The 24,005-nt window shown below is 40.5% G+C and overlaps 3 protein-coding genes across 3 annotated transcripts; 1 reads left to right on the top strand and 2 right to left on the bottom strand.

Annotated features, from left to right (window-relative positions):
- The first annotated feature begins 2,856 nt into the window (after positions 1 to 2,856).
- On the top strand, positions 2,857 to 6,410 carry LOC147922789 (uncharacterized). The gene is made up of 4 exons (XM_087497784.1): positions 2,857 to 3,118; positions 3,190 to 4,182; positions 4,311 to 4,906; positions 4,995 to 6,410. The coding sequence occupies exons 1-4, from the start codon at positions 2,857 to 2,859 to the stop codon at positions 6,408 to 6,410; spliced, it is 3,267 nt and encodes a 1,088-aa protein (XP_087353910.1).
- Positions 6,411 to 10,184: 3,774 nt separating this feature from the next.
- On the bottom strand, positions 10,185 to 18,342 carry LOC147922788 (uncharacterized). The gene is made up of 7 exons (XM_087497783.1): positions 18,018 to 18,342; positions 17,017 to 17,909; positions 13,969 to 14,969; positions 13,692 to 13,905; positions 10,539 to 10,754; positions 10,306 to 10,445; positions 10,185 to 10,263 (listed from the first exon to the last, which is right to left on the bottom strand). Exons 1-7 carry the CDS (start codon positions 18,340 to 18,342, stop codon positions 10,185 to 10,187), a joined length of 2,868 nt encoding a protein of 955 aa, XP_087353909.1.
- Positions 18,343 to 19,419: 1,077 nt separating this feature from the next.
- Positions 19,420 to 21,014, bottom strand: LOC147922787 (uncharacterized). Its single transcript, XM_087497782.1, has 3 exons — positions 20,797 to 21,014; positions 20,159 to 20,694; positions 19,420 to 20,063 (listed from the first exon to the last, which is right to left on the bottom strand). The coding sequence occupies exons 1-3, from the start codon at positions 21,012 to 21,014 to the stop codon at positions 19,420 to 19,422; spliced, it is 1,398 nt and encodes a 465-aa protein (XP_087353908.1).
- Positions 21,015 to 24,005: the final 2,991 nt, after the last annotated feature.

The following is a 24,005-nucleotide window of genomic DNA, read 5'->3' as shown; positions in this document are numbered from 1 at the left end:
TTGAGTTTACTTCTAGGAAAATTACGTAAGATTGTGAGATGGTTTTGATCTAATTCTATAATTATTTTATTTGATTCAGAATTATTATTTCAAACGTTATGGTATTTTTGAATTACATAAAATTTAAAAGTTTTCATATTAGACATTTCAGAATATATTATGAACACAATCAGTTATGTTTTGATTTGAAATAATACCATGGTTTTTTACACTGCCTTATATCTACCCATTACTTTCCTCTGTTTTCATTTTTGTTTATATTACTTCTCATTTTTAACTTATTATTTTGAAACACTTTCGAATTTATGATCATGAATATTTGATTTCAATTGCTTCTTTCCCTTAAAGGCTCAAACATTCTATAAAGCTTGGTTTTCTAAAAACAACTTATTACCATACAAACACATCTCTTTCAGACTATTGTGAAAACATATTTTTTGGTCAAACGCTATTGTAAAAACTAAAACACTTAATTTCTATTCTATCATCGATTCAATCTCCAACAGACAACAAAACACCGATAACAATAGTATCGTTGTTCGGATCATCAGTTTTTGGGAAGTTCCTAACTTTAGAAGAAATATTATCTTACTAAGTCTTGAAATTGTTTTCTAAAAATGCAAATTATCTTTACTATTGTTCATCTTTGGATGATTTATGCAATCATTTTAAAACATTTATAAAAGAAAATAAATAATTGCATGTGTATTTGATTTTAAAAGAATTTTAATATTTAATGATATAATTAGATACAATTAAAATAGATAATGATTTGATTAAGTTTTTAAAAATGACACATGCGTCAGATTCTTAGAGTAAGAATTGAAAGACGCCGTACTATATTATATCATCTAATAACAAAGTAAGGTTTTTTTTTGGCAAGCTCTAAAAGGTTGTCATTTGATGCTTTCTTCTTTCACAAGAGTCATTTTGTTTCTTTAAAGTTTTAGTGTAACAAATTTATTCAATTGAGTTTACATAATAAAAATTTCTCTTAACAAATAATTTGATGATTAAATACTTTAAAGATATAAGATTATAATATATATATATATAATTAGATAATGATATAATTATATATTATATAATATACTTTATAAGTATATATAATATACTTTATATCATCTTATAATAAAGTAAAGCTATATAATGATATAATTAGATACAATTAAAATAGATAATGATTTGATTAAGTTTGATGCTCTCTTCTTTCACAAGAGTCATTTTGTTTCTTTAAATTTTTAGTGTATCAAATTTATTCAATTGAGTTTACATAATAAAAATTTCTCTTAACAAATAATTTGATGATTAAATACTTTAAAGATATAAGATTATAATATATATATATATATGGGTTGTATAGGATAATGTCGAGTAATAAATGGCTGTTTTATTTCCACAACTTAATATAAATAATTCACATGATCTTGATATTACATTATTTATTTCATTTTCAATCCATTTAAAATAAACTAAAGTCTATTTTAATAAAAAAAAGTTCTAAATAACTAAATGAGAATTGAATATATTTAAACAACAGAAATTTTTAGTTATAAATTCACAATAATGTATTTTATAAACCTGACACATTTTTATTCACTTTTCTATTCCATCTCATCAAACCAATATTTTGTACTAACTCTTATTTTTGTAACTTTCATAGTATTTATAGTAATGCAATCAATAATTAATAATAACATTTAGAAATATTACATATATAAAAAAATATATTAATATGTAATGATTGCATATCTATAACTCTCACATAGTTTATGTGACTCCTATAACAATGAAATACTCCCTCCGTTTTGATTTAGTTGTCGTTTTAGGTGGTTTTTCAATAAAAAATGTTTGGTGAATATTTCATTTTACCCCTGCTGTTTTAATATTTTGACCAATAAAAATTGATATAAAAATTAGTGTATTTATTACCCAATTAAATAATAATTTTTCATATGCTTTTAACTACAATTTTTATTATAAATAAAAAGATATACATTTTACTAACTCTCATATCTCAAATCTCACATAATATTTTTACTTAACTAATATTGTCTTAACTAACAATCATTACTCAGTAAACAAATAAAAACAAATAATTTCTACAATCACAAAAAAATCCAAAAACAATATAAATTAAATCCGTGCCTAGCACGGAGTGACTGCTAGTATAATAATATAAATAAGTGGATTCCTCTTGTATTCTCTGTAACGCTCCAATGGAGACCTGCAATCATTTATTTTTTCTTTGTAGTACTTCCAATCATGTGTGGAAAAAGCTGGTGGGGCGGCTTCTGCAAACCTCCTACACGGCGTAATATAGTGAAATTCTTTTACTTCTCACTGATTCAGCGCTATCTGCTACGCTCCAATTCATTCTGAAATTTGTCTTCCATGCCACAGTCCATACCATTTGGCGTGAACGTAACCGAAGAAGCCATGGTGACCTCCCCATCTCTCCGGAGACCCTCATCAAAACGGTTGACCGGACTGTTAGGAATAAGCTACTCTCACTGCAGCTGCATGGGTTGAAGAAATTTTACATTCATTCAAAAGAAAAAAGAAAAAATATGAATAAGTGTATAACCTCTTAAACAACCTTGATATGTGTACGCAATCTTTTAAATATCCTATAAACCGACTTTTTTTGAGAAAGAGAGCGCAAAAGCTTTGATAACTCCACAAGGAATGTTGGATCCACTCAACCCTATATCAGAAGAACTCAGTCCTTGAAAGTCACATAGTAGGATAAATATCTTTTTTCTCTCAGGCATTCTTTTCGAGATAGGTCTTTTTCCCCTTTTTCCTTGTCTTCCCTGAGCCGGTGGCGGCCACCGCCGGCGACTCTCTTCTCTCATGGCCAAGAAAAAGCGTAAGCACCCTCCTCCGCCTCCTTCGAAGCCGACCTCTTCGGTTTCTCCTCTAAACCTCGGTGACCCGGTTCATCCTGTAGCTGCATCGATCCCAGATCTGAAAGTGGACAAAGAACCCTCTTCGTCTCAGGTTCCGTCGAACCCCCTCCCCTCGGAGCCAACCCCTCCATTAACCTGGGCGAAGCGCACGAATGGCGGATCTTTTTCCCTTAAGAAATGTTGCTCTCCTTTCCTACTGGATTCAGGTGAGCTCTGTGTGAAAATTCCATTAAGGTCATCGAAGACAGTAAGCCGCTCTGGAAGAGCTTTATTGTAGGCCAATTCTACCGCAAAGCCCCATCTTTTGGTAAGATTTGTGCAATTGTGAACCTAATTTGGAGCAAATGGCATCATGACGTCACTGTCACGAAGCTCGACACCCCGAACACCTTCCTCTTCAAGATTCCTAACGTCACAACGAGACATTGGGTCCTTAAAGAAGGTATTTGGTCTATTGATGGATCGATAATGTTTGTAGCTGAGTGGACTCCAGGTACTCAGCCGTCGAAACCATCCCTCAAGACAGCCACGGTATGGATTGAGTTAAGAAATGTTCCGTACGAATTCTATTGTCCTCCTGCCCTTAGTAGAATTGCAAGTTTAGTTGGCCATCCAATATGCCTACACAAAGATACAGAGCAAATGACAAACTTTGAGGTGGCGAAGGTCTTTACGGAAATCGATTTACACAAGCCACTACCTGAGTACGTCTGCGCTCAATTTGAATCGAGTGAAACAAGAAGAGTGTCAGTGTCCTGCCCTCACCTGCCACCAGTGTGTCCGATTTGTGGAGAAGCTGGTCACACATCTAAGCATTGTACAAATGTACCACCTCTATGTCAATCCTGCAAAAAAGCAAACAACTCAGAGGCTATATGCCCTTGGAAAAGAGGTAAAGACAAAGTAGGAGTTCATACCGTAGAGGAGATCCCGTTAGTCCCTGTTGTAGATAAGGCAAATACGAACACCAAACAATGGGTGAAAAGAGACACGTCGGTACCTTCTCCCTCACTCTCTCAGGCAATGAATCCCAATCCCTATGAGGTAGCGGACTCCCCCTCACACTCTCAGGTGCTGACTCCCACTCACAATGAGGAGTATCCTCGCCTAGTGAAAATCCCCCCAGTCACTACAGTAGCAAGCGTGGACCCGAAGAAGGTGAATCCTACAACCAATGGGATAGACCCTATACTCTCTCCAGTCACAGAAGAAAACAAGGAAAAACCTCCAGAAGAGGATCCATGGGGTTTCATAAGAGTTCTCTCTAAAAGTGAGAAGAAGAAAATTAGAGCCAAACTCAAGAAGGGCTCTATTCAAGCGGGAAGGTTTTCCTTCCGCCACTAGTTCCTTACCAATACCAATTTTTTGTAATGCTGATGTTTTGTTGGAATATTCGAGGGATTAATGATCCTGATAAGCAGCAACGTTTTAGATCGTGGTGCCAGCAACAACAGCTAATTTTGGGCTGTCTTTTGGAGACTCATGTCCTGGAGTATAATGCGCAAAATGTCCTAAAAAGGATCCTCCCAGGATGGAGTCTAATCTCAAATTATGAACACTCCCATATAGGGAGAATTTGGGTTGTTAGTAGTAAAGCTGTGAAGGTGATGCCGTATGTGAAGTCTAGACAGCACATCACTTGTGGCATCTCATGGCTTGAGAAGGGGATAAACTTCACAGCTTCTTTTGTTTATGGAGCAAATCTGAGGCATGATAGAGTAGCACTCTGGAATGATCTCATGGAGATGGCGGAGAACACGCCATTACGAAGCTCTCCTTGGCTGGTTCTAGGAGATTTTAACCAAACTCTCTTACCTGTAGAACATTCACGGAGGGTAGACTTTGATGTGTACTCAGGAGGATGTAGAGAGTTACAAAGCTGTATGGACACTTGTGGTTTGATGGATCTGCCAGCGCATGGTCCGTTATTCACCTGGTGGAACAACCAACAGAGTACCCCAGTAGCAGAAAAGCTAGATCCAATGCTCGGAAATGTGCAGTGGCTTGATGAATTCACACTCCATAGCTACCTTCGAGGAACCCCTTTTCTCAGACCATGCTTCCTGCTGTATTCGGTTTCAGGATAGGGGTCCTAGAGTAATCAGACCCTTCAGGTTTAACCACCACTTAATGCAGCATGAGAATTTCCTCCAGATAGTTCAGGAGAGCTGGTCATCACTTAGCACCTCTGGATCCCAAATGTTGGAAATAAACAAGAAACTTAAACTCCTGAAGGGTAAATTGCGAGAGTTGAACAGAACAGCTTTCTCAGGCATTGAAAATAGAGTTCGGATAGCCCTAGTGGATCTCAAGGCGGCTCGAGCAGTAGTGTTCACAGCCCCAACTCCAGAGGCGGCAGTTGAGGAAAGACTAGCTTACCTAACCTGGCAGAAACTGGCTCAAGCTGAAGCGACTTTCCTCCATGAAAAATCAGGACTAAAGTGGATCACAAATGGTGATGAGAACACAAGCTTATTCCATAAGAGCGTTGTAGTAAATCAGGCTTACAATGAGATCAAGAGGATGCGGCTTCATAATGGGGAGGTAATCACCGACACACAAGATATAAAAAATGCTTGTGTGGATTATTATGCCTCCCTATTTGGTTACTCAAGCCCCACCCCGTGCTTAAAAGGCTGCATTCAGTCAATCCACCCCTTTAGATGCAACTCGGTCCAAAGAGCAAGTTTGGAAAAACCTTTCACTCAGGCAGAAATCAAGGCAGAATTCTTTGCTCTCTCGAGCAACAAAGCCCTTGATCCAGACGGGTACATGGGTGAGTTCTTTAGACACTGCTGGCCAATTGTTGGGGTAGACGTTACTGCTGCAATACAATATTTCTTTACTCATGGCAAAATGGAACCAAGTTGGAACTCTACAGCGGTTACTATGATTGCCAAGGTTACAAATGCAGAAATTGTCTCCGAGTATAGACCTATTTCATGCCTCAATGTGCTGTATAAAGTAATTTCAAAATTACTAGCGAGGCGGTTGCACAATCTCTTACCAGAGATGATTCAGGAAAACCAAACCGCTTTCATCAAAGACAGACAGATAGTGGAGAACGTGCTACTCGCTTCTGAACTCGTCCAAGGCTATAACAACGCCAAAATCTCCAAGCGAGGTATGCTGAAGATTGATCTGAGGAAAGCATTTGACTCTATTGAGTGGAGTTTCATTCTGGACATTCTTATAGTGACAAACTTTCCACCTAAATACATTATTTGGATCAGTCAATGCATCAAAACCACCAGGTTCTCCATCTCTGTAAATGGGGAGTTATGTGGATACTTCACGGGGAAAAAAGGTTTCAGGCAAGGAGATCCCCTCTCACCGTACCTGTTCGTCATTGGCATGGATATATTCTTAAGATTACTTGACCTTCGATTCCAAGCTGGTAAGATAGGGTATCATCCTAGGACAAAAAATCCTGATGTTAGTCACCTTATTTTCGCGGATGATGTGATGGTGAACAATCCTCGCTTCATGCCATTGTGAATCTGCTTGACTACTTCTCCAGGATTTCAGGTCTGGTTTTAAACAGAAACAAGACTGAGATGTTTCTCGCGGGTACTTTGCCATCGGACCAGTTCCGGTTAAGTCTGCTATATGGTTTCTCTTTAGGAACTCTACCAGTCCGTTATATGGGGCTTCCACTACTGCCAAACCCCCTCTCAAGAGCAGATTGTGAACCTCTGATACAGAAAGTTCGACAAAAGCTTCAATCTTGGAAAAACAAGCATCTATCATATGCAGTCAGGCTCCAGCTCCTGTCATCTGTTATTCAAAACCTTATTGCATACTGGTGTGCTGCTTTCATTCTCCCTGCCAAGTGCATCAAAGACATTGAAAAGATCTGCCGAAAGTTTCTATGGTCTGGTGCTGCCGAAATACCAAAACAGACTAAAGTTAGCTGGAAACAAGTGTGCACCCCTAAAGAAGAAGGCAATTTAGGATTCAAGGACCTCAAAACCTGGAACAAGATCTTTGGACTAAAGCTTATCTGGTACTTGTTCTCTTCCACTGGTTCTCTCTGGGTTGCTTGGTGTCGGAAAAACAAGCTGAGACGGAGGTGTTTTTGGAGACTCTCAAATACCAGTAAGGGTTCCTCCATGTGGAAACAGATGTTAAAACTTCGGGATCTAGCAAAACCTTTCTTCTCATGCTGTGTTGGTGATGGCAAGTCATGTTCTTTCTGGTTTGACAAATGGACTCCTTTCGGAGATCTGTTCTCTTTCCTGGGACCTAACGACCATCAAAGATTGGGTCTTCCTCTAGACTCGACAGTGGCAAATGCTCGAACAACAACTGGATGGATCTTTAGGGGTGCCAACAGCCCAAACGCAGAGTTACTCCTTCTCCATCTCGCAGAGCTTGAACTTAAAGCTAATGCAAAAGATACTTACCTCTGGGCCAGAATGAACGGAGACCCTCAAGACCGTTTCAGTTTTACGGACACCTGGAAAATTTGCAGGACAACACCAACGGAAGTACCCTGGCACAAACAAGTTTGGCTTTCAGGAGCTATCCCCAAATACTCTTTCATTATGTGGTTGTGTTGTCTTGATAGATTGCCCACACTAGCGAGACTAAGAACTTGGGGGGTTGTGGAAGATGATACTTGTGCTCTCTGTGAGATATACCACGAAACAAGAGATCACCTTTTCTTGAGATGTCAATTTGCTTATGATCTTTGGAGGTGGTGTCTATCCAAGATGGGGCTCCACTTCAGCGGTTTCCATACCTGGGAAAGGTTCCTCCTCTGGCTGTAGACTCCATCAACTAACTGTAAACTAGACACATTGAAGCTAATCGTAGCCCAAGTAGTAGTCTATACCCTATGGGATGAGCACAACGCACGGTTGTACACAAACACCCGTACCCCGGTCGAGGGTCTATTCCATCTCTTCGACAGAAGGATCAGGAACACCTGCCTAGCCTGGAATCACAAGCAGAAGCTCCAAGGTCTACTGGAGATCTGGTTCCGAAGTTACTCTTCTCCCTCTCTTTAACTCCTTCTGTTTAAATGTATTATGTTTATGTACCGGTTATGTTCATCCCGGAGTCCGTTGTTGCTGAGGCACCATGTAATCTAAACTAATCGGAAGTATAAAATCAGAAATTTTATTAAAAAAAAGAACTCAGCCCTTCTGGTTTCCTCATCTTTGGCTTCGAGGTAAGACCTCACAATCTCAGCTCCATCGTCTTGACATAACACTTATCTCCAAAGCATCTTTAAAGGGAAAACTTGATATTATCATGACGAGAAGGTAATTTGATAACTCGATTTTTTTTTTCAAGTGCTACTCGAATCCATTCTTAATGATTTATGAAAACGATTTTGTGTGTTTATTTGTTATCGAGTTCAAAAATATCTCTTTAGATCGATAACAAATAAACACACAATATTTCACTTGAATTATTAACAATAAATTCAAGTAGCATAATTGAAAAATTTTCAAGGTTATCAGACTAGATAATATCAATTGCCATTTAAAGATGCTTTGAAAACAAGTGTTTTATCGAAACGCTGTGTGACAACCCGTCCCGTGGACCCCACTAGCCTCACTGCTAGCCGCTCTAACAGACCCCAAGCTGGCCCTGCAGGGCATCAATCCTAACCCATCATTGTGGATATCCCAATCCACCAATAGGTTATTCGTGCGCCAGACGTTCCTCAAACCCTGGTCCCCACCCTTTAACAACCTTCCCACAGGACAATCTGTCACCAATTGATCACCAATAACCCAGGTTCGAGGAACGCCTGGCGCACCAATAACCTACTGGTGGATTGGGATATCCACAGTGATGGGTTAGGATCGTTGCCCTGCAAGGCCAGCTTGGGGTCAGTTGGGACGGCTAGCAGTGAGGCTAGTGGGCTAGCAGTGAGGCTAGTGGGGTCTACGGGACGAGTTGTCACATAACAAAGCAATTCCATTAAACCAATAATGCAATAACCAAGTTCCAACATCCTACAATGTTCTATCAACTCAACACTAGCAACCTAACAATAGCTAGACCACAACCATTCAAGCCTCTAGAACATCCTCCTCCTCATCGCTCTGATTCCACGATCACACTTTGCCTTTACCCTGCACCACAAACACATATTGAGATGCATGAGTATTATTATAAACACTCAGTAAGGCTATCCTACCATCTACTGGGCTATACACACAAGCAACTAAGATTCCAATGTTTAACAAACAACAAGAAAACACAACAAACTAGGAATCACGAATCACACAAGTTGGTCTCGACCGACACTAGATAGGTGTCGATCGACACCTCCGTGCCACCGTCAACACGGCCCGCACATCCTCCGACCGGACTGAATACCGTCAGCCAAGGTTTCCCGTGCAATTGTCGCAACAGCCCGCACACCTTCGACTGAACCCCGAGGTCTCCCCCTACCCAATATACTCACATCCAAGACATTATTTGCTCACAACTCAGTGCTTCCCCCGTCCGTGGTTGCAACCAACAAATCATGCCGGCTCGCTATCAGGCCAACCGCCCTAAGCTAAGGCATCCAGGAAGTCACTCACACACACTCCCCCCGCTCTCGGGTCGTAACCCTCGAGACATACCGGCTCACTGCCAGGCCACCGCCTACAGCTACGGTATCTAGGGAGTCGCTCACACCCGCTCCCCTCGCTCTCAGGTCGCAACCCTCGAGACATATCGGCTCACTGCCGAGCCGCGGCTCACAGCTACGGTATCCAGGGAGTCTTAAAAATGCTGCTCTTGGGTTGTCACCCTAAAGCGCGCTCTCGGATCGTCATCCGAAGCAACATACCACTCCCACTCTCTCGCCACAAAGTCCATCGAGCTATCGGTATCACATGAGTTGGGCCCACACAGCCTTGAGCAAACAAGTCTGATGCCATCGAGTATCTCCCGACTAGATCTACCTAATCACTTTCCACAAAAATTCCCCTTTTTAGAAACTTTCTAACTCTGGAAACCAATTTTTTGTGGAAACTTTCTATTTATGGAAACTTCCAAAAATAGAAACCCAAGCTTTTTTTTTTCCCATGACAACAAAGTCAAACATAAAGAAAAATACTCATCTTATTAATCTCAAAAATGTCATAATCGTTACAACCTCAACGAAAATACATAAGAAAAATAAGATACCACAATCCAAGCCATCAACCCGCATCCCGAGCACCACCTCATCTTGGTACTTAGTCGCACAACCAACAACCCCTAACGACCAAGTATCAAGAGAGATGGGCTGGAATACTCCGTACCCGCTCCAGCCACGGACTACCGCTTGGACCCCAAGTCATCCTCTAGCCCAGCTGCACCCTCAACCAGCTCTGCTCGCGTAGCATAGCTCATCACTCTGCACCGAATCCTCAGATCATCCCGCAGAGCCAACAAGAACCTCCGAACCTGAGCCGACTCTGGATCCCAAGCCCGACCTGCATACCCCACAAGCCAACTGAACTCAGCATCCAGCTCCCGCATTGTACGGTCCCCCTGAATCAACCCCAAGAACTGTGCCTCCAAGCGATCAAGAGCCTCCTGTGGAAAATACTTGGAGTTAAACTCCCTCAAAAAATCCACCCAAGTCATATCCCGCTGCACCCTCCGTGCTGTCACCGACCTCCACCACACACGTGCATCACCTGACAAGTAGACCACTGACAAATCCACCCTAAAATGGTCGGCACACCGAAGCGACAGGAAAAGATCCTCCATCCACTCCCTCCACTCATCCGCTACACTCGGATCCGTACCTCCCGAGAAAGACCCCGCTCCCACTCGCTGCAGCTGCACCATCATCTGCACATACTGAGCTTCCACTATCTTGGCCCCCGGCTGCACATATGCCTGCAAACCCGCCACAGGCTGCACTGCTGGAACCTGCCCACCTACCACTGGCGGCACTACTGGAACCTGCCCACCAACCATTGGCGGCACTACTAGAACCTGCCCACCAACCATTGGCGGCACTACTGGAACCTGTCCACCAACCACTGGCGGCACCGCTGCTGGAAGTCGCCCCAAAACCTACGTTAGCAAGCCCATCAAAACATCATCCCTTCATGGATCACCCTCCGTTGCAATCCCCAAACCCGGGGCAATACCGTGACCGACACCGGGCCCATCCGCCCTGCCGTCACCCAAACCAGCCTGGTCTCCAGACACACTAAGATGAACCTGTGACTCCGCTACCTCCTCACTGGCCATGCTCTGGATCACACTCTCACTGGCCTCGGGAACCTGACCTCGTCCCCGACCACGACCACGACCACGTCCACGACCACGACCACGACCACGCCCGCGACCAACAGCAACCTCACCTCTAACCATCTGTATCACCAAGAACAGAAGGCTAAACAACAAAAAATTCTAATAACACAAGAACACAACTCACCGTGGAATCACAAAGCAGGGTCGAAGAGGATGTTCTAGGACCTCATGCCACACACAATTGACTAAATCACATAATCAACTCTAGGATGAAATCCCAAACATCAACAGCAAAAGCACAGTGAACCCTAGACCTAGAACCGTCAGGGCTATGATACCAAAATGAAACAACCGTTCCCGTTTTTTTTTTTATAATAATATTAAATCACATAGCAACAATCTACAACAGCGGATAACAAAACAATTCCATTAAACTAATAATGCTATAACCAAGTTCCAACATCTTACAATGTTGTATCAACTCAACACTAGCAACCTAACAATAGCTAGACCACAACCATTCAAGCCTCTAGAACATCCTCCTCCTCATCGCCCTGATTCCACGATCACACTTTGCCTTTACCTGCACCACAAACACATATTGATATGCATGAGTATTATTATAAACACTCAGTGAGGCCATCCTCCCATCTACTGGACTATACACACAAGCAACTAAGATTCCAATGTTTAACAAACAACAAGAAAACACAACAAACCAGGAATCACGAATCACACAAGTTGGTGTCGACCGACACCAGATAGGTGTCGATCGACACTGGCCCAAACATGGTGTCAACCGACACCCACTTGGTGTCGATCGACACCGACCCCGCAGACACGTTCTGCTCGAAGCCGATCGTCGAATCTCCGTTCCTAATCATCTCCAATCCATCCCAAACTCCCCCAAATGCTTTAGGAACCTAAGGAAACATGAAACCAACCAAACCACGCAAGCAAAACACCACAAATAGACAAAGAACAGCCAAACAAAAGAGATCTCAGGCTTAGATCAGCCATGGTCAAGCACTCACCTCTTTTACAGGAAGATTTGAATGAGAAACGGTGGAACCAACACCTTAGGAAGCTTCTCCTTCGTTCCCAACAACAACTCTCTCTTCTACAGCTACAGATCGCCAAAAACCACCAAGAACAAGCCAAAATCTCTCAAGAACACTCTCAAACGTTTTCTCTCTTCTTTCTTTCTTTTCTCACTCAACGGCGAAAACAACTTCTAAAACCCTTAATTTGTCGTTTCTCCTCTTACATACTCGGTTTAGGTAACTAAACCAAACCAAACCAACCAAAATCGCGAATTAAAAACAAATATGACGAACCCAGAATTAGTGGTGTCGATCGACACACTCCTGGTGTCGGTTGACACTCACTCTAAAAATACAGAAACTGGTTCGCGGATGTTACACGCTGGAAAAATATATGCCGTGAAACGAGAAACATCTCTTTAAATGAGGCCAAAATCGTGCAAACTTACCTTAATGCCGATGATGAAGAAACTAAAAGGGCTGAGTTTGTTTGATATACAGATGATTGGGTTTCCAACTTTGTCGGTGGAGTTATCAAAACTTTCGAGCTCTCTTTCTCTATGTGTGTTATGTTTTAAGTTTGTAGATGTGTAATGTTATATAGTGATAAAAGGGGTGCAAGATATTATTTCTTTTTTTATTGATTGACATTTAAAAAGTATTTTAGTCGCCGGATCAACAAATCAATCGTGGTCAACATATTAATGATGTAAATTATATTTATAGATAGATATATATGATTTCATTCTATAAATATCCTATCATTCTAAATTGTAATTATATAAACGCAAACAAATTTCATTCTACTTTTTAAAAAATTGTTTAAATGGGAACGACTAGTTAAAATCAAATTTAACTATGTTTGTGTACAAATTAATACAACTTTTCAAAGTAAATAAATAAATTATAGACGACCTTTAATACTGAAAAAAACTTTAAATTAGGAAAAAAGTAGAAAGATATACACACCTTAGGAAGTCACGATGAAGAATCACAATGCTATTTTTAACATTTACATACACTATTTTTTTTTTTTTTACTTTTAACCTAATTTTGAGTATAAACTCTATAATTTTAAATCTTACCGTTTGAAAATATGTTATTGAACTAAATATTATTATATATTAGATTTATAACCCACGCGTTATGCGGGACTATATTTTTTGTTATTAATGCGAACCGTTGAATATAATTATAATTATCCAATATTAAAAATAAAAATCTATATAGATGTTAAATTTATTTTATTAAGAGATATATATATTATCTATTTCATTTAACATTTTTTTCACAATCAATTATTTCTTTATTTCCCTGTATACACGTTTGTCATCTCTTGCAACTACTCTATTTTCATATTCTATTCTCCCTTATAATATATATATATATATATAATTTTTTTTTTTGTCAACAACAGATCAGCTCAAACGAGCCAATTGGGTTGGAAATTGTTTACAAACAGAACATGATGCGGAGATGTACGCGCTTGGCGTGCCAAAGAATCCGCACTTACATTAGCATTTCTTGAAACTAAAGATAAAGAGAATGAAGAAAATTCCTCCCTATCAATCATGATGTCGTCGAGATACGCCGAGAACGCTGGCCAGTCGGAAGGAGAAGACACCATCTTCACCAAATCTGAACCGTCTGTGTAGAACGCCACCTCTCTGAGATCATGGCCGATCATGCATTGCATCGCCCAAAGGAACGCTTCAACTTCAGCATGTAAAGGAGACAAACTTCGCCTAAAATTTTTGGCGCCCAACAACGGCCATGGAGTCTAGAGCGAGGTACAGCACCATCCAAACCTGACGGGCCGGAGGACACCTGATTTAACTGTATATAACCCTGTTTTCGTGAAGTGCCAACCGAAGGGATCATCCTTCTGGTTACTACCCAAAGGTATAGCCCCTATCAAATCAACGTCCAGTGGATCAAAATGCTCATTAAGCATATCCATACGCCAAGTATTTGTCTGTCGATCAATTAACTGATTCATTTGAAGAGAAAGGTCCTTTACCAGGCCCTTACTTAAAGCTGGTCTCGGGAATTGAGCTGGTACCCAAGGGTCAGACCATACAGAAATGGTGTCCCCGGAGCCAACCCGTTTAATAAGTCCTTTATTAACCAGAGAGCGAGCTGAACAAATACTCCTCCAGCCATAGGAGGGAGAGTATGACCTAATCGGATCCATAGGATGCGTATTCCTATAATATCTACTTTTAAAAACCCTGGCAAACAGTGAGTCCGGAACATCAATCAGACGCCACAATTGCTTAGCCAGTAACGCTGAGTTAAAGTCATCCACATTTCTAAATCCAAGTCCACCCAATTGTTTGCTAACACACAATTTCTCCCATGCTAGCCAATGCATGCCCCCCGACTGTCCATTAGTGCTCCACCAAAAATTTGCAACTGCACTGGTAAGTTTGGATGTAATTGTTTTCGGTAACCGAAAACATGACATCACAAACGTGGGAACAGCAGTTGCAACAGATTTGATCATCACCTCCCTTCCTCCTTTGGAAAGAAAATTTGCTGTCCAACCATTTGTCCGACTCTGAAACCGTTCTCGGACGAAAGAGAAAACCTTGGTTTTAGCCCCACCCAAACTTTCAGGTAATCCTAGGTATGACCCCATACCACCCAAAGTTGGGATCCCGAGAACATCCTGCAACTCTGCCTTTGTCTGGTCATCAATCTTATGACCAAACTGGACCGAGGACTTTGAAAAATTTATTTGTTGTCCCGAAACAGATTCATACTGATGCAAGATATCTAGAATAACCCGGCATTGATCTCTGTCCGCCTTACAGAAAAAATAGACTATCATCAGCAAACAACAAATGCGATATTGGCGGGCATTTGTTCGCCACCTTTATCCCTGTAATAAACTTATTCCTCTCTGCTTTCTGTATATTTGCAATTAGAACCTCTGTACATAAAATGAACAAATAAGGGGATAAAGGATCACCCTGTCGTAATCCTCTCTGCGGGACTGATGTTCATATATTTTACCTTGTTTTCCCTTAGTTTATTCACAACTTTTGCATCTTTTGCTATCCATTTAGGCCATTATTGTGTAGCTTTAGGACTAATCATGCATTAGAGTGTAGTTGCATTGCATTTGCATATTTTCATGCATAAACAGGTGATTTTGGAGCTTAAGGAGCATGAAAGCAATGCTGAGGAGAAGTGAAGCTGTCCTGAGGAGAAAACAAGAGAGTTAAGGCTGTAGAATCAAGGTCCGGAGTCCAACTCGACCGCACCACTCGACCACCACTCGACCGTGTGCTGAGGAGGACTCGACAGAGTGGAGAATGCCCGAGAGAAGCCAGCTCGACCAGCCACTCGACCGAGCACTGGTCGAGTTGACCGAGCCGTTGAACACTTTGACTTTTTGTATTTTTAGGGCTTCCACCTCACCTCCTATATAAGGCCCTTGTACTTGCAGCCACAAAAGTGTCCAGCTTTTTAGAGAGTCTAAAACCTAGTTTTTACCTTTTTTAGATATTATTCCTTTTGCACTTTTATTTTATTTTTAGATCTTGTACTTGTTTGAGAGAGAAAGACTAGATTCTTATATTTTGTTTGTTTCATAACTTTCAAAGTATTAAGATTTCGAGTTTTATTCCTTCATCAATATTGTAGATCTCTGTTTCATCTCTCTAATGATGCAAGTTTCATTATTTTCTGGGTTTTTGACATATTTCACCATGTGTTCTTGTGAGTAGTTTGTTTAGGACCTTGAGGATGGGTTAGGCTGGGTTGATCTTGTGGTTTGTTTGATTTGGTCAAGCTTGATTGTTGTAGATCTCTTCTAGGCTAGATGATCTTAATGCTGATCCTATATCTGAGAGGGTAGGGTTTGATTTCAAGCATCTTAGCATCACACCAATGTCTAAGGAGCATAGATAAGGCTAGATCTAGAGCTTACCATTAGGCTTGCTAAGAGATTAGGAGTCTTGTTTGGTTTGAGATGTATTGCTTAATGCCTGCTTGTGTAGATTCTTTTCTTTGTGAGAACAAGTCTAGAATTGCATAGGTTTGATTGTTTCTTGCCATGAGAGTGGATTAAACATGTATTAGAGTAGTATGTCTAGAGATCAGCTCAATGTTTGCTTGAGATCTGTTGACCAAGTTAGATAACCACAATGATTAGCTCAGCCCATGAATCCCTCCTCAAGGCCTTCTTTGTTTATTGAAATCCTAGTCTAAATATCATTGCTTGTTTGTTGTTTGATTGGTTTTAGCTTTGCTATGTTTTTCTTGTGTTGCTCTGTTTTCACGTTTAAGTCTAGCTCGACCACCCACTCGACCTACACTCGGTCGAGTGCTGCTCGAGTTCATCCCCAGAACTTGTGTTTTTGATTTGTGATTGTCTTGTTTCATTCCTGTTTCATTTCCATTGCATTCACGTAGTCTCCTGTTCATTACTTGTCTTGCATTAGTCCATTAGCATAGTTTCTATCTTTGTTCTAGTTTCATTTTAGCTTCAAGTTGTTTGTTCTGTTTGCATTTAGTATCATGTTCTAGTTGTTTTTACTTTCTGCATTTCATATCTCATTTTAGGATTGTTAGTGACAAACAATCTTTACAATTGGCTTGACTTAGACTCATATGCACATCTTAATTGTTCACAATCACTCAGATAGGATTGACACCTCTTATACTGCAACTGCATAAGGGGAATTAAAACACCCTGACTTCTATTCATTCCATACATCACCATTCCATACACCATTCATTCATACACCACAAAGAAAGTCAGTTTCAGGGACTATCAAACCATTTGGCTGTCCATTGATTAAAACTTTATACTCAACCGAGGAGACACAAAACATTATCCATGAGACCCAAGACTCTGCAAAACCCATTTTCTGCAACAAAGCTGCCACAAAATCCCACTCAACCCTATCATATGCCTTACTCATGTCCGTTTTTATGGCCATAAATTTCCCTATACATGACGGATTTGTACGTAAACCATGAAACATCTCTTGAGCAATAAGGATATTGTCTGAGATCAACCTACCTGGAACAAAAGCTGATTGAGTTTCAGAGATAAGACCAGGTAAAACCTTCTTAAGCCGCTGACACAATATCTTAGAAATAATCTTATAACCAACGGTACACAAACTAATCAGACGTAGTTCTGCCATACGAGTTGGCTTGGCCACCTTTGGAATAAGACAAATATGAGTGCGATTGAGATCCTTATCAAGGACTCCCTCCACAAAAAACAGATTAACCAAACCAACAAGGTCCTTCTTAACGATACTCCATGCTTTTTGGTAAAACAAAGCTGTCATCCCGTCTGGACCAGGGGCTTTATCCGGGTGCATCATAAACATAGCCGACTTGACTTCAGCCTCCGTTGCTGGGCCGGTGAGCTGCTCATTCTCCTCTGCCGTAATCACCGAATTAACCTCCCTTAGGGCCTCCTCAAAATTATCCGGATTTGTGGAGGTAAATAATTCATCAAAATACGATACCGCAGTATTACAAATATCCACATCCTCGGTCGACCAGATGTCATCCTTAGAGAACAAACCAGTGATCCGATTACGAGGTCTGCGCTGCTTTGTTAAGGCATGAAAATATGCGGAATTTTTGTCCCCTAGCCGCATCCAATTATTCCGACTCTTCTGATACCAATATATCTCCTCATCCCCATACGCCTGGCGTAAACGATTTTGTAACTCCGAAATTTGAGATGGGGGTATTGAGTCATCAGCCAACGCCACCTCTAATTTTCGTTTCAAATCCTCAATGAGTTCCCTACCAAATGGGACTTGGGATTTGCGCCACTGAGAGATCGCCTTTCAACAATTCACAATTTTCTGCACAACATTACCTGATTCCTGGTCCACACCCCCGCCCCAGCCCCAGCCCGAAGAGATTGCATCCATCAGTCCCGCCTTACCAATCCAACGACGATCAAACATAAAGCTCCGCTTTCCACGCGGTTTTTTGGCCCCAATATTAACCACTAGAGGCTTATGATCATATGCTATCATTGACAAATACTCAATCACAGTGTCCGGGAACAAATCATGCCAATCCTCATTCCCTAAGGCCCGATCCAGCCGACAACGAATAGGCTTTCTATCACGCCAACCCCTCCAGGACAAACAATCACCAAGATAAGGGAACTCCAAAAATCCACAATCCTGAATCATTCCGTTGAAAGAAAGAAAGGATGAAGGATGCCGTAACTTCCCACCCCGCTTTTCATGGTTCCCTATTAGCTCATTAAAATCACCCACCACGAACCAAGGTGTGGACCGAGTAGAACTAATTCTTAAAAGACGTTCCCACACCAAATCTCTATTCTTGGGGACTGGATCACCATAAATTAATTATCCTTCCTTTGAAAACCGCTTCAATGTCAATTAATCGGTTAGACTCAAATAAAATTGTAACCTGAAAGACATCCTGATTATAAAAAAGAGCCATACCACCACTACAACCAATAGGATCAATTGTCTTAAATTCTTATATACAAAATGACCAACAAACTTTTCCAAAACACAGGTAGGTTGTTTGGTTTCCATGAGGAATAAAAAATCAGGCCTATGTTTCATCCATAAATCCCGAAGATTACCAATTGTGGCCTTGTTACCCAGGCCTTGACAATTCCAACTCACAATATTCATGTAACAAAAATGAAGTTGTGGGAATTAAAAACCCCAAGGTCACCTCCTCCCACCCTCGAGGAGATGAAAAAAACAAAAGTCATACCATGCCAAAATAGAACCAACACGTAATTAAACCATCGTCACCAGAAAGCTTTACCAAACCAGTTTCTTAACATACGTAAGTGATCAAAACCCTTTAGTATCGAGTAAAATAAGAGCAGGCCCAATAGAAGCCCAACACTCGATTCCCATCGCAATACCGTAACCCATTATAGAAAGAAACAATGATTGTCCAGAAAGTTAAGTAAGAAATTAGAGAAGAAGATACACCAACATAAGGGCCAACAAGGATATATTATTACTTGTAGAACAAGGATACATCGGGTACAACCCAAAAAAGCAGAAATCAAAAGCACAATGAAATCCAAAAACAAGTGACTAAAGCCATACGGAACACCCGTTGGTAACTTATTCCAGAGAAACAAAATATGAAAAACCAAAAAGAATAGAACCAGATAACTAGCGTCATCGTCACCTTGTCTCCCGATACTTACTAAACACATCAATCAGCCGCTGAGTTTGGAGGCTTCCCTCCTTGGTGAGAACCGAGTTTCCCATTCAGTCCAACACCCTTTGCGACAACCTTCTTTCGCGGAGATGATAAGGAAAATAGATTCCTCTTCTTGGTGCTAGCACTTGAAAGAGCCCCTTTTGCTTGACCACTTTGGCTCGTGGAGGTTGCACTATTCCTTCCGCTTTTACACCCTGTAACTTATACTCAGAGGCCCCCTCCACAACATCACTAACCGTGCCATCAACCGCTTGATCAGAATGAACCACCTCATCCGCACTCTCCTCCACCTGCGTATCCGTCAGGAGTGTTTCATCCCGGGGACTGCCCTCTATCGCCACACCTTCCTCCTCCATGATAGTATCCATAAAACCCAAAGTAGTGTCTTCCCTGGTGAGAAACGCTGGACCCAGCAAGTCATTAAGATCAGCAGAGAACAACTCCTCTTGCTGCGTCAGTTCCATGGATCCTGAAACTAGAACACTCAGTTCACCATCACTGGGGAATAAATTTGTACACACCCTCTTATCAGCACCCTGTGCAAGACCCGACACTGGCACCACTGGTGGATCACCCGTAGCCACAGCCTCCTCCAAATTTGGCCCCAAGAAATCATCAAACATCTTCTTCTCTTCAGCAGTAAAGTTGAGCCCCACATCACCTGGACTTGACCATCCCTTGAAATGGGGACCTGAGAGGTTGGAACGGAAGGAGGAACCACATACGTATTCTTCTTCACGAACCTCTCATCGGCATGAGAACCCCATTTATTCTTTCTCCACTTACCACCGAAACCCTGAGCAGGCCGATGATTAACCGCCTGAGAACCAGCACCATGCCCATTCCTATTAGCAGGACCTTGGTGAAGCACCCCTGAACTATCACCACTCAACCCTGACCCAGCGCCTGCAGATGCACCATTCACCATTGCACCCTTATAGCTCTGGAGCTTGTCCTCAGACCATGGTTCAGAGCCATCCTCCAACCTCTGTTTCCCTTTATCACCAAAAAGGGGACAACGAGATACATCATGACAAAGACTATAGCATTTCCGACAGTATCCAAATAAACGCTCATATCGCAGTGATATTTTCGTCTCTTCACCACTGTGAAACTCGATCGTAGCATCAAAGATTAAAGGCTTGAAACCATCCAACAAGATCTTCACCCGACCATTGTCCAAATCAACTTCCTCCACCTCTCCCAAGTCAGCACCAATAGTGCGGAAGGTCTCATCTGCCCAAAAATGCAGAGGAACTCCCATCACACGAACCCAGAACTTGATGACGTAAGGATACCTCAGATCCACCACTGGCTCCCATCTGACCAAAGAAAGCATCCAATGGTCAAAATGATAGGGCTCCATCTTCAACACCTCCGAAATATCAGACTCTTGCTCAAAGTCAAACTAAAACCGTCCCAACCCCAGATCAGCCCCAACGACCCTCTCCTCCATCTTCCATATCCTCGACAGCATAAACAACAACGCCTTCATATCTTGCATCACTGGGTTCATACATCTACCAATCAAGGTTTTAGCATAACCCTCAATCAAAGCCGTATTGTCGAACTGTGGGACCTTAATCTTCAGCATACCCCCTGACCCCGCAACATTCCCTTTAAACAGAGCACTCTGAGTCATGACTCGCTTTGCTAAACACAGCCGAAACAAACCCCCGATCGAAAAGAAAAAACAGCCCCGACAACTCACCAAAGAAAAGCAAAGAAAACTAAGGAGACAAGCTTGTTTAAGCAGTATAGAATGAGGAAGATAGATAGACCGCACAGAGAATTTATAGTCAATCCCGGAGGACCAAACCACCTTGTCACAGAAGATCTCCAACCCGCAAGAACCGCGACCGAGATCCTCAGAATCACGTCCCTGAATTAACGCGGCTGAAAAGTCACATACCAAACCTAAAGGACCCAGAGAAATCCCGAACCATAAGCTTTGCCTCCCTGGATCAAAGCCCTCTCACTCCAATCCCACATAAACCATACCGATCCGACAATCCCGAGATTACCGCCAGAAGAGAACAAGACAAAATGGGAATTAACAACCCATATCTCCTGCTCGAATCCTCCCCGTGAACCGAATAAGGAAACTAAACCCATAGATCTGAAGATCCTCAATAACAAAGATCAAACCCTCATAAGACTCCATCTCAGATCTAGAAGATCATGGACCCGCAAATCAGAACCCACCAGAAAGGATCTCAAGTCGAAATCCTCCCTCATAATATATTGATTATGAAGACATATTATAACTATTATTCATCTTTTTCATCTTCTAATACTTTTTTTAATGATCGAGTGATCATTACTTACTAATGTAGACATAAAGAAATCTTAGAGAATATACTCACCCTTTACCGCAAAATTTTTGTGACAGTATTGTACTACAATTAAATTTTGCTATAATTGAAAATAATAATATACACCGACTTTTAATCGATAACATAAATTTATAATTTAACACAAAGAATTGAATAATATCTTGATTTAAAAAATATTTAAAATTTTGTGTTTGATTTATAAAGAAAAACTCTGATTTTCTTTAGTCTAATAATTGTAACTCTTGGAAGTAATTGCTGTTCCATTAAGTATATGATAGTTTTATTTTTCCCTTATTTCTATTATTTTACAAATATTTACACAATTATTATATTATGATAGAAATATCTAATTTTATATTTATATAATATCTATTCATATTTTACCTTGATATTTTTTTGGTTGTATTTTTTTCATTTTGTTTTTAGTTTATAATTTATTTTAAATTCTTGTTTTTAATAATAATTAAAATATTACAAAAATGAGTGAATTAATTGATGCATTAATTTTAGTTTTTATGTCTTTTAATGATGTGGATTAATTAGTTAAAATAGAAAATAAAAAGTGACGAGGTGGAGGAAGGAGAAGAGAGAAAAACCAACTTTATATATATAGATTAGTATTTGGCTAGCGCTACGCGTGGGAGTTAGATTAGGGTGTGATATGTGCCTTTTTGGTGAATATTTTTTATGTGTTTTGTTAATTTCTCTTTATATCTATTTTTCAACTTCTTTTGTTTGTTTTTGTTATTTTTTATGGTGATTTTGGCTTTCTTTCAGCTTTTTGTATTAAGTATATTGTAGTCAGTAGTTTTACATTTTTATTTTAAATTAGTTATATTTCTTTATAATTTTGTTTTGCTTTTCAGTTATTTAAATTGCATATGTGTAGATTTTTGTGCATTGTTTTGTTTTCGTCATCCGTTGGATTGATTGTTTTTCTGCATTTTTTCTATACGTGGTTGTAATTCCTTGTTTTTTTTTTAAGAATACGTATTTAACGAAATTTGTGACAAATGTTTGTCAATGCTTTTGTGTAATTTTTAGTAAGGTTTTAAATTTACTTACATTCGGGTGCTTATTGTTTTTTTGTATTACATTGATTGGGCCCAAATATCCGTTTAGGCCTTTAAAGATAGTGGTCTATTCGATGTATTTGTCCTTTAGGGAAATAGCCTGTGTCTTGTAACTGTGTTTTTTCTTCTTTGTCATATATCGCTTGTTGAACGGAATGGTGTGTATCAATATTTCGATCTACTAGATAGTAGAAGGCTGGTAAATCTTATTTTGATGGGCGTACTTTGTTTTGAAGCATCTATTGTATCGATACAGAAAACTTAAATTTTATTCGCGTCTTTGGGGTGTTTTCGTCTTGGCTTCGCATCGTTGGTGGGTAATCGGTTCTCCCCTGGTTAGTTCGTTGAACATCTGTGTTAATTGGTTCTCTCATGTGTACTTTGATTCTCTAATTAATTAATCGACTCTTTTAAGAAGGTAGTTGTAATTTTAGTTTCATTAGGACCATCTCTGTATTTGCCTGGATTTACGGTGTTTTCTATTTTGCTCTATTTGAAATTTCTCATTTTTTGTTGGTTTACGTTTGCATATGTATTGATTCTGAAATAGTACTGGTTGTTTGATAGCTTGGGGAGCTTTTGTTTTGGCTCGAGTTCATTTACAAACATTGATGTTATATGGCGAATTAAATGTACTAATCTTATTTGAGCGTCTCTTTTGTGTTTTACCAGTGTCTACATCTCTTACCTTTTTTCTGTTTGGTGATAGATAGTGTCAACCGGTGCCAAATTAGTTTTATTCAGTTTTAGTTTCGAACACGTTCTGCTTTACAATCTCAAGGAGAAAGTCCCAGACGAAGACTACATTTGTAACCTTGAAGAAACTGAGATGGTCAGACCCGGGGAACACATTACCATCCTCACTTACTCGCGGATGAGGTACCATGTGATGCAGGGAGGAAACACTCTGGTGAGAAAAAGGGTATGACCCTGAGGTTATCGACATCAGGTCGCTGAAACCATTCAACCTTCACACAATCGGAAACTCAGTAAAGAAAACACGCCTGGTTTTGATCATGGAGGAGTGTATTAGAACCGGTGGGATTGGCGCAAGTCTTACAGCTGCCATTAACAAAAAAATTTCATGACTATTTAGATGCTCCGGTGATGTCTTTGTCTTTTCAGGATGTTCCGACACCTTACGCTGGTACACTGGAGGAGTGGACCGTGGTTCAACCAGCTCAGATCGTGACCGCTGTTAAGCAGCTTTGCCAGTTAATTCAT

This window comes from Camelina sativa, chromosome 18 (genome assembly GCF_030686135.1).
Source record: "Camelina sativa cultivar CO46 ecotype springtype chromosome 18, ASM3068613v1".
In the NCBI taxonomy this organism is placed as follows: Eukaryota; Viridiplantae; Streptophyta; class Magnoliopsida; order Brassicales; family Brassicaceae; genus Camelina; species Camelina sativa.
The sequence above is the reverse complement of the archived record's forward strand: the minus strand, read 5'-3'. Positions and strand labels throughout refer to the sequence as shown.

Bases quoted from the DNA above. Each gene is read 5' to 3' on its own strand.
- LOC147922789 (XM_087497784.1), top strand. From the start codon at position 2,857: ATGGCCAAGAAAAAGCGTAAGCACCCTCCTCCGCCTCCTTCGAAGCCG. The intron at 4,183-4,310 runs GTGAGAAGAAGA...GGAATATTCGAG, and splicing joins CATAAGAGTTCTCTCTAAAA to GGATTAATGATCCTGATAAG. The intron at 4,907-4,994 runs GTGCAGTGGCTT...ATTCGGTTTCAG, and splicing joins TAGATCCAATGCTCGGAAAT to GATAGGGGTCCTAGAGTAAT.
- LOC147922788 (XM_087497783.1), bottom strand. From the start codon at position 18,342: ATGATTCAGGATTGTGGATTTTTGGAGTTCCCTTATCTTGGTGATTGT. The intron at 17,910-18,017 runs GTAATGTTGTGC...AACGAAAATTAG, and splicing joins GGGTGTGGACCAGGAATCAG to AGGTGGCGTTGGCTGATGAC. The intron at 10,446-10,538 runs GTGTGGTGGAGG...TATTTTCCACAG, and splicing joins ACTTGTCAGGTGATGCACGT to GAGGCTCTTGATCGCTTGGA.
- LOC147922787 (XM_087497782.1), bottom strand. From the start codon at position 21,014: ATGACTCAGAGTGCTCTGTTTAAAGGGAATGTTGCGGGGTCAGGGGGT. The intron at 20,695-20,796 runs GTTGGGACGGTT...TTCTTTGGTCAG, and splicing joins GTCGTTGGGGCTGATCTGGG to ATGGGAGCCAGTGGTGGATC. The intron at 20,064-20,158 runs GTAAGTGGAGAA...CCAACCTCTCAG, and splicing joins GCCTGCTCAGGGTTTCGGTG to GTCCCCATTTCAAGGGATGG.